Source organism: Globicephala melas, chromosome 14 (genome assembly GCF_963455315.2).
Source record: "Globicephala melas chromosome 14, mGloMel1.2, whole genome shotgun sequence".
Classification (NCBI taxonomy): Eukaryota; Metazoa; Chordata; class Mammalia; order Artiodactyla; family Delphinidae; genus Globicephala; species Globicephala melas.
In genome coordinates this window covers 62,141,157-62,154,666 of record NC_083327.1, presented here as the reverse complement: position 1 = coordinate 62,154,666, position 13,510 = coordinate 62,141,157, and the positions used below count along the sequence as shown (strand labels likewise).

The window sequence follows — 13,510 nt, the reverse complement described above, 5'->3', positions numbered from 1 at the left end:
TTTTCTTGTTTCTTGAGGTAGGCTTGTATAGCTATAAACTTCCCTCTTAGAACTGCTTTTGCTGCATCCCATAGGTTTTGGATCGTCATGTTTTCATTGTCATTTGTCTCTAGGTATTTTTTGATTTCCTCTTTGATTTGTTCAGTGATCTTGGTTATTTAGTAACGTATTGTTTAGCCTCCGTGTGTTTGTATTTTTTATGTTTTTTTCCCTGTTATTCATTTCTAATCTCATAGTGTTGTGGTCAGATAAGATGCTTGATATGATTTCAGTTTTCTTAAATTTACTGAGGCTTGATTTGTGACCCAAGATGTGATCTATCCTGGAGAATGTTCTGTGAGCACTTAAGAAGAAAGTGTAAACTGCTGTTTTTGGATGCAGTGTCCTATAAATATATCAATTAAATCTATCCTGTTTATTGTGTCATTTAAAGCTTCTGTTTCCTTATTTATTTTCATTTTGGATAATCTGTCCATTGGTGTAAGTTTGGTGTTAAAAGTCCCCCACTATTATTGTGTTACTGTCAATTTCCTCTTTTATAGCTGTTAGCAGTTGCCTTATATATTGAGGTGCTCCTATGTTGGGTGCATATATATTTATAATTGTTATATCTTCTTCTTGGATTGATCCCTTGATCATTATGTAGTGTCCTTCCTTGTCTCTTGCAACATTCTTTATTTTAACATCTATTTTTTCTGATATGAGTGTTGCTACTCCAGCTTTCTTTTGATTTTCATTTGCATGGAATATCTTTTTCCATCCCCTCACTTTCAGTCTGAATGTGTCCCTAGGTCTGAAGTGGGTCTCTTGTGGACAGCATATATATGGGTCTTGTTTTTGTATCCATTCAGCAAGCCTGTGTCTTTGGTTGGAGCGTTTAATCCATTCACATTTAAGGTAATTATCGATATGTATGCTCCTATTACCATTTTCTAAATTGTTTTGGGTTTGGTTTTGTAGGTCCTTTTCTTCTCTTGTGTTTCCCAGTGAGAGAAGTTCCTTCAGCATTTGCTGTAGAGCTGGTTTGGTGGGCTGAATTCTCTGAGCTTTTGCTTGTGTGTAAAGCTTTTGATATCTCCATCGAATCTGAATGAGATCCTTGCTGGGTAGAATAATCTTGGTTGTAGGTTCTTCCCTTTAATCACTTTACGTATATCATGCCACTCCCTTCTGGCTTGTAGAGTTTCTGCTGAGAAATCAGCTGTTAACCTTATGGGAGTTCCCTTGTATGTTATTTGTCGTTTTTCCCTTGATGGTTTCAATAATTCTTCTTTGTCTTTAATTTTTCCCAATTTGATTACTATGTGTCTCGGTATGTTTCTCCTTGGGTTTATCCTGTATGGGACTCTCTGCACTTCCTGGACTTGGTTGGCTATTTCATTTCCCATGTTAGGGAAGTTTTCAACTGTAATCTCTTCAGCCTTTTTCTTGGGTCCTTCCTCTCTCTGTTCTCCTTCTGGGACCCCTATAATGCAAATGTTGTTGCATTTAATGTTGTCCCAGAGGTCTCATCGGCTGTTTCATTTCTTTTCATTCTTTTTTCTTTATTCTGTTCCGCAACAGTGAATTCCACTGTTCTGTCTTACAGGTCACTTATCGGTTCTTCTGCCTCAAGTAGTCTGCTATTGATTCCTTCTAGTGTATTTTTCATTTCAGTTATTGTATTGTTCATCTCTGTTTGTTTGTTCTTTAATTCTTCTAGGTCTTTGTTAAACATTTCTTGCATCTTCTCAATCTTTGCCTTCATTCTTTTTCCGAGGTCCTGGATCATCTTCACTATCATTATTCTGAATTCTTTTTCTGGAAGGTTGCCTGTCTCCACTTTATTTAGCTGTTTTTCTGGAGTTTTATCTTGTTCATTCATCTGATACATAGCCCTCTGCCTTTTCATCTTGTCTATCTTTCTGTGAATGTGGTTTTTGTTCCACAGGCTGCAGGATTGTAGTTCTTGCTTCTGCTGCCTGCCCTCTGGTGGATGAGGCTACCTAAGAGGCTTGTGCAAGTTTCCTGACGGGAGGGACTGGTGGTGGGTAGAGCTGGCTGTTGCTCTGGTGGGCAGAGCTCAGTAAAACTTTAATCCGCTTGACTGCTGATGGGTGGGGCTGGGTTCCCTCCCTGTTGGTTGTTTGGCCTGAGGCGACCCAACACTGGAGCCTACCTGGGCTCTTTGATGGGGCTAATGGTACACTCTGGGGGGGCTCACGCCAAGGAGTACTTCCCAGACCTTCTGCTGCCAGTGTTCTTCTCCCCATGGTGAGCCACAGCCACCCCACTCCTCTGCAGGAGACCCTCCAACACTAGCATGTAGGTCTGGTTCAGTCTCCCCTGGGGTCACTGCTCCTTCCCCTGGGTCCCGATGCACACACTACTTTGTGTGTGCCCTCCAAGAGTGGAGTCTCTGTTTCCCCCAGTCCTGTTGAAGTCCTGCAGTCAAATCCCAGTAACCTTCAAAGTCTGATTCTCTAGGAATTTCTCTTCCCGTTGCTGGAGCCCCAGGTTGGGGTGCCTTCACTCCAGTGGTGGACTTCTGTGGTATAAGTGTTCTCCAGTCTGTGAGTCACCCACCCAGCAGTTATGGGATTTGATCTTACTGTGATTGCGCCCCTCCTGCTGTCTCATTGTGGCTTCTCCTTTGTCTTTGGATTTGAGGTATCTTTTTTGGTGAGTTCCAGTGTCTTCCTGTAGATGATTGTCCAGCAGCTAGTTATGATTCTGCTGTTCTCACAAGAGGGAGTGAGAGTACGTCCTTCTACTCCGCCATCCTGGGTTTCAGTTTTATTTGACCCTGTCTGTCTCTGTTTTGTTCCTGCTTCCTGGATGTGACCGCCCTCAGCTTTTGATTGAGAGCCAAGCAGGGTTCTATCTTCTTATCCCTTAAGTACTGTGGAAGATTTTATAACTGCCCTTTGGGGTTTTGAGTTTGACTGCTTATTCTCTTATACAGCTCCAGACTTTGGAGGAGATTGCCATCTATTTGTTGCAGCCTCTCCCTCAAGTAACACTTCACTCCTAAGTACTGCTGGACTTCATATTTCACTGCCATTCCAGCCATACCTCATCCCCAACTGCTCATATAGCCAGCATTCAACAAATGTCCTGTGGAGAAAACCGGCTGCACATTTGCGGTTCCTCCAGGTTTCACCCTGTCATGCCAGCCCATGCAACTATCAGGAAATCTACTTGTTTCTCTTTTCCCTGGTAGCGTTTCAAATAGGTAGAGTTTCTCTGCCTGTGCCAAGCCTATGCTTAATATTATGGTTGGAATCAGCAAATGCCCCTATAGCGACAAAAGCAATTCAGCTCTCCTTGGTAGGACACTTCCCTGTTCGGAATTTTATTTCAGTGATTTTGTTGTGCTGTTGCTTCCATAGATCTCCAGCATCTATAAAAATGTGTTTTTGATGTGTATCCTTTTTCCCACCTAGTTGTTGTAGCAGGAGTGATGGCTCCCAAGTAGACTATTATATCTTACCTGGAAACTCAGGTTTTCCCCTGACATTGACTATTCTTCTAATTTAAACAGTTACATAGCTTTCCAACATTCGGAATACATTTTATTCCATATTCCATTTTATAATATTGTGGGAAACTTAGGAAGTACTGTTTCATGTTGTAACAAATATTCTTGTAACCAAATTTCTGATTACATATTTAATGTTTTTTCTTAGTATAAACCCATAGATATGGAAATCTTGTGTCAATAGGTATGCATTGCTTTTTTTAATATTTTACAATTTTTGATAGATATTGGCAAATTTCTGCCGAGAAATACTATACTAATGTACTTTTACAGTGTGTGAGAATTTCCACTTCCTTAAGACTTTCTCCTCGATACCCAGCTTATTATTATGGAGTTCTGTGAGCCATAAAAAGTATAAATTATTAATTTATTGCATCTATATTTTGGTTAAAATATTCTTAAATGTATTGTTCATGGTAACAGAAAAAACAGCTGTAAGCCCAATTTTTCATTTTGGTTAGTTTGGCACATAGGAAGCACTTAGTCAATATTTATTGGTTGATTTGGTGTTATCTTCCTGCATCTTCCCTTGAATATGTTGAAGAGAACTCTTCCATGTTCTTTTCTTTCAGGAGAAATGAAAGAATGTATTTGTTGAAAAATATTATGTATCTTGATATGAATTTGTGGAAACTATAAAGTATTGGTAGAAAGAAAGGTATTAACTCCTCTCTTCTCCTATATCTTTTTTTGCTGGGACCTTCTACTTGCCTCTGAACAAACACAAAGACCTTTGGGTCTTATATGAGTCTAAGACTTACAAATCATGTCTTTCCTTGATATGACCTGCTTTGGATATCAGCAGTCTGGGTACATGCTTTTTCCATTTTAGATTTGGGAAACACCTGTACTTCTGGAGAGATAAAAATGCTTTTTAATCAGCAACAGTGATGCAGTTAGAAATATTTTTTTCTTATTTTACATATATAACTGTTCGAGCCAACTAGTTAAGATTAATAGTTATTTGAGTTTTGTTTCCTTTCAGAGACACTTTTTTTGCTTAAAAAGTAAGACCCTTAAAAAGGGCACATGATTCTCAATATTCAGAAAAGATGGACTTTTCTTCTGAAGTTTACCTTACCATTTTAAATTATGGAAAACTTCAGGTGTATATAAAAGCCAATAATATACTCTAATGTACATTATTGTGGGGGCTGCCATTTTGGCAATTCACACCTTTCAGTTTCACAGTTAATGATTTTAATAAGAATGCCTCTATCTTGGAATTTTAATGTGTTTTTCCCTAGGTATCCTTTTTTTTGTATCATTAAATGGTTATTCATTAGGTATTTAGTCTTTATATTTTCCTTGATCTGATTTTTTTAAATAGCTATTTCATTTTTCATGTTTGGCTCAGTTTCTATTAGTCACTAGGGCATTTATTTTAATTTTGTTCTTCTTCATGCTCTTAAATGAAATAATACTGAATATTGTTGCCTGTTAAATGATGTATGTGAGGAGACTCTTGAATGGAACCTAGGAAGTGTTACCTTGAAAATACAGGGGATGTACAAACACTGAAGTCTTTTCAAATTGTGAAACGTTTTTAAAGGTTGATATTCAGTTTCATGCATATTCAGAAAAGTGTTCTCATTCTCTTTGAGCCAGAATTAGTATGCACAGGCACAATCTCTGTTTTCCTTAATTTCTTACTGCAACTGACATTCTTTATTGCATTTCTGTATCACTCTTATGGAAGTGATTGTTTCAGTATGTTACCTAAATGATCTTCCTCATTGTTTTGTGTGTATATATATATATTTTTTTGCTTTGTGTATTTTTGAATCTTTTAAAAACTACTTAAAATATGTACAGGGTTCTTATCTTTAAATTTTCACTGTTTACACATGTTTGCGCACACACACACGCTCTCTCACATTTATGGAAGACTTTGAAGAGAGGATTATTTTAAAGACTGGAGATGCTATGATGAGGCTGAGTTAAGTGAGGGGAATGCCATGTTGCTGAGGGTGAGGGTATATAGTCACTTAAGCATTAAATCCTAATAGCACACTAGATTCTGGGGTGAAAGCCATGGAATATTTTTACTTGCTCAGGCCTTGGAGTTATGCAAACAGAAGCTATTGCAAACTCAAACTTTCATGACTGAAAAAGTAAACTTGTACATTTGTGTGTGTGTGTGTGTGTTTTTTATAGGTTCAAAAAGGCATTTGAATCTGAGCCAACACTACAGTCAGGAATTAATTATGCGGTCCTCCTCCTGGCATCTGGGCACCAGTTCGAATCTTCCTTTGAGCTCCGAAAAGTTGGTAATTACAGTTTGACGCTTTCCATGGAAATCAAGAAACTGTACCCAACGATACAAAGAAAAAGAATCTTTGATAGATAGTCCTTTTGCTTTCTGTCCCATCTGACTTCCTAAAAAACAAATTACATCTCCTTATTTAATGTTTCATATTGTTGTGCAAAATCCTGACATTGGGTTGTAATTCAGTTTTTAGTTTATTTTACCTGATATTTTTAATTCCAGCTCAAACTAATTAAAAATATGGGCTCTGCATTTAGCCCTCAACTGCCAAATAAGATAGTGTTTTGTGGAACATCAGGGAAGTTTCCTATCTTAGATTGATTTTGCTTTCCTGGGGCTGAAAGAAAGAAAGAAAGAAAGGGAGGAAGGAAACTCTGATATTTCCTGTTTCTGTTTCTTGTACACTCGCCCGTATGATTTCAGTTTTGTTGGAGGTAGAGCCTCCCAAACCCCTAGAACAACAGGTCAAGCAGATGGCAGTCTTGGCAGTGACTGGTCTCCTCAGAGACCATCTCTGAATTGTAGCCATTGATAGAATGTGCTTTTTTCCCTTTTATCAGTGGACATTGTCTCATATGCTGACCCTTCTTTGGAATTTTTGAAGATTAAGATATCTCAGTGAACAAATTCTGTGTGATTTCCTTGGTTCTGGCTTTGATAACATTTTTTAAGGTTCTAGATATTGAATACTATCTAAGGTAATCAGATTTTGCTCTCTTTTGAGTGTCTAACCCCTCTCTTTCAGAGACCCTTTACAACTCTTGCAGGAGTTTTTACTACAGACATAGAAATAGTTTGCCATATTTTTCGTAGAGGAAAAAAATTTATCTTAGTTAAGCTATGAATTGTAGAAGAAACTTTTCCTTTAAGATTTTTAACTGGAGAAATGTTTTGTTTAATTTGTCATAAGAAGAAATGAGCCCTGGACTTTTTTTTACATTATTTGGGAAAGACTAATAAAATGGCCTTATATGATGTTCTGGGAAATCTTTGAGGCAAGTAAAGTTTGAGTATTAAGTACGTTTTAAAAGACGCAGACTAAAAGAATGATACAATGGTTGTTGCTGCTGGATTGCAGCGGTATTCAATGCACAAAGTTTTATTTGAAATAATATTTTTAGTTGGAAAATGAAATCAGTAAAATATACACTTTTCATAAATATAATTATTTTATTATAAATAATTATTTATTATAATTAAATTATAATTATAATAAAATTCTGCATCTAAGGTTATTTAAAAAACTCAACACTAGCCAAAACTCCTTATGCATCAGTGATCTAAAAATGATTTGTATTGCTCTGTTCTTGAACTTGAGGTTGAAGCCTGCAGATCATCACAGAATTTGACACTGATTTGCATGTGTAAGTAGAGCAGTAACATAGTGGTTTGAAATGTACCTATTCTAAATTCTCATTTTTAAGTTAAATGTAGATTAAAATGGTCAGTAGATCTTAAATGTTCTCACCACAAAAAAGAAGTGGAAATTATATGACATGTTGGAGGTGTGAGCTAAGGCTACACTGTGATCATTTTGCCAGATATAAGTGTATCAAATCAACACATTGTACACCTTAAACTTACACAATGCTATGTCAATTATACCTTTCAAAAGCTGGGGGAAAGAAAAAGGATGGTCAGCACTCTGAGGTTTGAGGAACTGTGATTAATGTAACTTTGTAAAGGAAACACACTTCAATTTTTTCCAAGAAGAGCTGATTCATAATACATGTTGAACAAACATTTGAAAGCATATGAAGTTGAATTTTTAATTTTGGAAATTGCAAAACATACACAGACTTAAAATCTGACTTGACAATAAATTTTTAGTTCCCATAAGAGCTAAGTTTTAGGCTTCTAAAATACTGTGATATACACTCTAAATTATATGTCCTTAAAAACCAGAAGGCAATTAAAACTCACTAATTTAGATTCTACTCAATCACAAATTATGCTAATCAACATAGGTTGACCTAAAGTTAATATTTATATGGTAAAATAGAGTTAAAGGGATTTTCAAGGAAAATAGTTTGACTAAATAAATGAATATTTTAATATAATAATTTTATTAGTAATAGTATATAATAAAAAAAGATTGATAACATATCTGGCATATTTAAAAATATAAGTTGCATTCTCTTTTTAATCAAAATTTTTAGTAATTTATATCTTCTCCCACTTTTTTTATTATTGGTCCCCTGCAAATATACAAATTATTCTGGGTTCCTGAGTTCTGATAGTAATCAGACTTTAATTTATAAAATCTTTTCTTTAGATGTATTTTGAAATTTGATTTATTCATAAAGGATAAGCAATTAAAGATTAAGATGTCATAAGAAGATCGCTAAATCTGAGGCTTTCCAAACACATCATCTTAACTTTAAGAACTCTAATGTCAGAACAGTTCTTAGCTGTCATAATCTGTTGCCCAAAGACTCTTAATTCTAGTTGTGTGTTTGTTTGAGGTTATGACTAATTGCTTCATGATCTGTGTTTTAATTTCCCAGTTTTTGAATAATCACTGATGTTTGTACTATTTAGAACTAGGATTTAAAAACACAGAACCGCTTTTTACATCTTTATCCTTTTTTCAGCTTCACAAGTCTTAAAATTAATATTCAAACTTTAGCTAAATAAAAGATGATTCTCCCATCTTCTGTGGAAGTTTTCAACCATGAGACTTTATGAGATGATGATGTAATAAAAGAACAGTGTGATTGGAATTGAGACAAACCACTATTTGAATCTTATTTTCAGGGAGCTATTAAAATAAAATTTGTATTACTGAATATAAAACTCCATGAGTCTAAAAGGATAATCAAGAAAAAGAAATCAAAACTAAAACAAAACGCGTCACCAACCACAAAACAATTCACTTGCCATCTATGGAAGTGGCCAAGTTCTTAGAAAATTGAAAATTATAAGCAAAAAAATTCAGTACTTTCCCTTCCTTTTAAAGGGATACTATAGTTCATCCAGTTGAGGAGGTAAAGCTCTTCTTAAGACATGCTATATACTAACTGTATATTCTTCAGGAGAATGTATTCTTCAAAAGAATGCTAGCTAATAAAGTAGAAGGAATGATAAAGTTGATAATGCTAGTGATATTAAAATAATGATTCTGACAAGGATCATCAGTTAGAACTAAAACCATTAAGATGCTTATTTTTTTAAATTTTCATTTGCCATATTTACATGATACCAAAGCTCACCCACAGATTGCTTGTTAATAACAAAGGAACAAACGTTCCCATACAATTCATTGTATATATTCCCTCGAGGGATCCAGCTGTCAGTGATCCAACCAGCATCCCTAATGGTGGGATGGATGGATGTGTGCCACCTGATATGGTGAATGTGAAATAAGTGGTTTAAAAAGACAATGTTTCCTTTTTCCTCCATCATATTGGCAAAGATGAAAGGACATGATAGTGTCCGTAATATCAGCACTTAAAATGGGCATACCCTCTGTCCCTAACAAGTCCAGGTTTAGGACTTTATTACAAAGAAGTAATCGAACAAGTGCACAAAGCAACGTGTATAAGAATGTTTATAGTAATAAAAAGCAGCCACCATCTGCATTTGGGGAAATTAAAATGATCCATCCATATACTAAAATACTATTTGCCATTTAAAAAAAAAATTTTGTCTGAATGCTGAATGGCTTAGGGTAACAATCATGTGACAGATTTATGCCAAGGCTAACGTTAATATCACCCTCATAGAATGAACTTCTGGGAAGCATGAATAAACCTGAAATTTTATTTTAAAACTAATGTTGTAATTTTACTATTAAACACTTTCATAGTCCCTATTTAAATGTTTAAATGGTTTGGCACTAGATCAGTTCTGCATTCATTGTTCCCAAGTATGACACAAAAAAGAGAATTCATTTTCAACTGAGGTTGAGACACATATTTTTAGTGTCTGATTTCCCCCCTGCACTTTCTTCTTCCATTTGTATTTGTTGTATTTTTTATGTCCAGATAGGAGATCATGGATGTTGTTGCATACACATGTGTAATTTTTCTCATCTCATGAAATTTTAAGGTGGCAAAGCCGTTCTTTTTAATTTATCATCTCAAAATGTGAAGAATTCCCAGATGGACTTTTTCCTAAAAGTTTCTTGGCTTAAGTGGAATTATATGATAAAAAGCAGCATAAAGTTTGTGGGGTTTTCTTTGTTTTGTTTTTTTGCGGTATGCGGGCCTTTCACTGTTGTGGCCTCTCCCGTTGCGGAGCACAGGCTCCGGACGCGCAGGCTCAGCGGCCATGGCTCACGGGCCCAGCCCCTCCATGACATGTGGGATCTTCCCAGACTGGGCACGAACCCGTGTCCCCTGCGTCAGCAGGCGGACTCTCAACCACTGCGCCACCAGGGAAGCCCAGCATAAAGGTTTTTAAAGGTTGTTTTGTTTTGTTAAAGTATAATTTTCAAAAAAGATAAATTTATGACTCTCAGAAAATATAAAATATTACTCTATTTAATTCAGTTAACGTGGAAACAGTAAGAGGCTATGTCCCGTTTAAAGTTTATTTAAGAAGGCTAGGGTATTCATAATTGAAGAAAGAAATGTTAGAATCAGATATCCGAGTTTGATTGTTTTAAAAAGCTTGTTTATGTCCAACAGTTTATAAATCTTAGGGATTCACTGTTTAACTAGGCAGAAATTATTTACATCTCTCCTGAACAAAAACATATTATACAAGTTAACAGGTAAACTTCTCTAAGATCGTTAATAAATAGTGAGATGAACTTAGCTACACTTTCCCTAGACAGTCCTCGAGTGGCCTTATGCCTCCATATGATATTGAAATGACATGTTCCACATTTTTACCTTACTCCCAAATCTCAGATAACTTTCCTGACATTTAGTAACTTTCCTGTCATATGTTATGGATGTTAGTGGCAATTCTACGGAGATATATATATTTTTAAGCAAACAAATCCTTCCAAATGCAAAAATAATACAAGGCAGAGTAGAGATAAAAAGTTAGAATGAAATGGAAAGAACCCAGAAGTAACAAAACAATGTTAAAAAAGAACAAAGTTGGAGGATTTACATGACCTGATTGTTACAAAGCCACAGTATTCAAGACAGTGTTATTTGTCAGTTTCCTTATTTCTTTAACTTTGTAAGTGTATAAGTGTTTTCGCGTAATTATTATAACATTTTACTCTTGTAAACTATATGTACTGTATACATTTATACTTCACCTGATGGATAGAATTTCTGTATATTTCCCTTTCAAGTAATTTAAGAATCCATGATATAGTAAGGGAAAGAAGGAGGTTACACAGCAAGAGGTTGAGTGTTATCACCTTTTAACTTATGCATATATGCATATATAAAAATTCTAGAACGATGTACATCAGTGTGACACTGACAGTTATTTTGTGGTTTTCAAATTGAGGGAAATTTTCACTTGCTTCTGTGTACCTTTCTGATTAGTCTGCTTTTTCTTTTCTTTTTTTTTTTTTTTACAGTGAACTTAAGCCCTTTTTAGAATCAGAAACTTAACAAAACTATTTTAATCTGAAAGGAGGAATGAAAGCTTAGTTTTGCTTTTTAATAAAACGTCAGCTCTGCCTGCCTGCCATGTGTTGTAAAGTTATTCTTCCTTTTCATCTTCTAGGGGTGAAGCTCAGTAGCCTTCTTGGTAAAAAGGGAAACTTGGAAAAGCTCCAGAGCTACTGGGAAGTTGGATTTTTCCTGGGAGCAAGTGTCCTGGCCAATGACCACTTGAGAGTCATTCAAGCATCTGAAAAGCTTTTCAAACTGAAGACACCTGCATGGTAATAGTAAATTGTTGGGTGTTCGTACAGTTATTTTTGATAAAAGCTCCTATCACTTGTTTCTAAATTGTTAAATCTGTTGAACTGACAATTAGGGGATTTTATTTGCTTAGAGAATAAAATGCAGAATCTAGAGGAAAAAGTGATTGATGCTCGTAAATAAAATGTGTTATATGTAGGTTCTGATGGCTTTGGACAGAGGTATGTCCACCAGCCACCAAGCTTAGCTTTTCCATCGCACTGACCAACCTGCTAGCCTAGGTTGGGCAGGGTCACCCACTTGAATCATGCAAAGGCCTCGAATTTTATACCTGCAACTCTAATCAGCAGATTCACAAGCTTCCATCTCAGCCTTCCCAGCCTCCGCTCCAAACATGTGCCCTTTGTTTCCTTCATGATCTAATCTCATTTTTGGAATTCTCATTCTTGCTTTTCACTTCTTTTTACTCAGGGTTTACTGAGTAAAAAGAACATTTAGATGTTTCCTATATTATATGTGTTTTTCTAATTTCAAATTTTTCTTGGGATGTACCCAAGTCTCATCACTATGGATGTGGTAATTGGAGAGATGAAAACAAAATTCCATCTGCATTTAGGACTGTTTTTTTTTTTTTTTTTTGCGGTACACGGGCCTCTCACTGTTGTGGCCTCTCCCGTTGCGGAGCACAGGCTCCAGACGCGCAGGCTCAGCGGCCATGGCTCATGGGCCTAGCCGCTCCGCAGCATGTGGGATCTTCCCAGACCGGGGCACGAACCCGTGTCCCCTGCATCGGCAGGCGGACTCTCAACCACTGCGCCACCAGGGAAGCCCAGGACTGTTTTTGAATGCTAATTTTATCGTGCATCACATGTAATGATTGACCGTTAGCTGTAAAGACTTTTAAAGGTTAACTGTGATATCAAGAAAAGCTCAGAGCGCTCAGAGCTCAGGCCACTGACTTCTTTTCATCAGAGGGACCATTTGAGGAAATTCCCACCATGGTAGACCTTCATGGATTCTTAAAGCATTTCCTCACATTCAGATCTCCTTTATTAGCAAATCCTCCCCAGCATTGCTCTCATAGTGATCTTTCTAAAATGCATGTTTGACCCTTCCCCTCCACTGAAATCTTTAAATCAGCGTAGTTTAATGGCTCCTCACAGCCTAAGGGATAAAGTCCACCTCCTTGGCGTGGCAAACAAGGTTTGCCCTTAGTCATTAAACCTCAGCTCTTGTCACACCCCTAGGTTTATGCTGCTGTCTATTTACTCTGAACATGCCAGTTTCTGACGTCATGCCATTGTGTCTCAGCCCACACTGAGCATCGTCTTCCAGCCCTCTTCTCCACCTGGGGAACACTCACGAATCACATCAGCTCATAAATCACATGCTGGCCTAAAACCCTTCCCCACACCCAGAGAGACGATGGTGGATGCTGTTACATACACTGTGATTCTTTCATCTCCGGAAATTTTCTTCTTTCGTGTTTCCGTCGTTCTTCAGTCATATCTCTATTGATACTGACTGTATGACTTTTGTTAGTCGTATCTCTGTGAGTTACAGCTCTGTGGGCATTTATTTCATGGTGCTGTAATACCTGTTACATTTCTGTCTCCTCAACACCATGTGCAGCTTGAGGACAGGGCTGTACTGTCAGTAGCATGTCGACGGCAGGCATTCAGCAAATGGCATGAAAATAACTGAACCAATAAATGCACACGTTTACATGCAGCCAAGTTGGTTATTTCTTTATGTGACCATTCCGATGATGGCTGAAGAGGAGACTGAAGCATGGTTATAAAGAGCTTTGGTCTGAGGTGTCTTGGCCTCTGTTGACAAGAAAACAGACGTTATTTTATGCAATAGTAATAACAACCACAAAACAATGCTTTGTTTGCATTAGCTTAATGTTAACTTCCATGTCTATAGTTTACAAAGTGCTTG

The 13,510-nt window shown here is 36.7% G+C and overlaps 1 protein-coding gene across 2 annotated transcripts in view; it reads left to right on the top strand.

The window, feature by feature from the left end:
* MAP3K5 (mitogen-activated protein kinase kinase kinase 5) overlaps positions 1-13,510 on the top strand; it is a 218,375-nt gene that overhangs the window by 115,110 nt on the left and 89,755 nt on the right. For both annotated transcript variants that reach the window (XM_030853368.3, XM_060283713.1), the window contains exons 8-9: positions 5,678-5,790; positions 11,427-11,586. In XM_030853368.3, the coding sequence (XP_030709228.1) occupies positions 5,678-5,790; positions 11,427-11,586 (273 nt within the window). The remainder of the gene's footprint in view (positions 1-5,677; positions 5,791-11,426; positions 11,587-13,510) is intronic.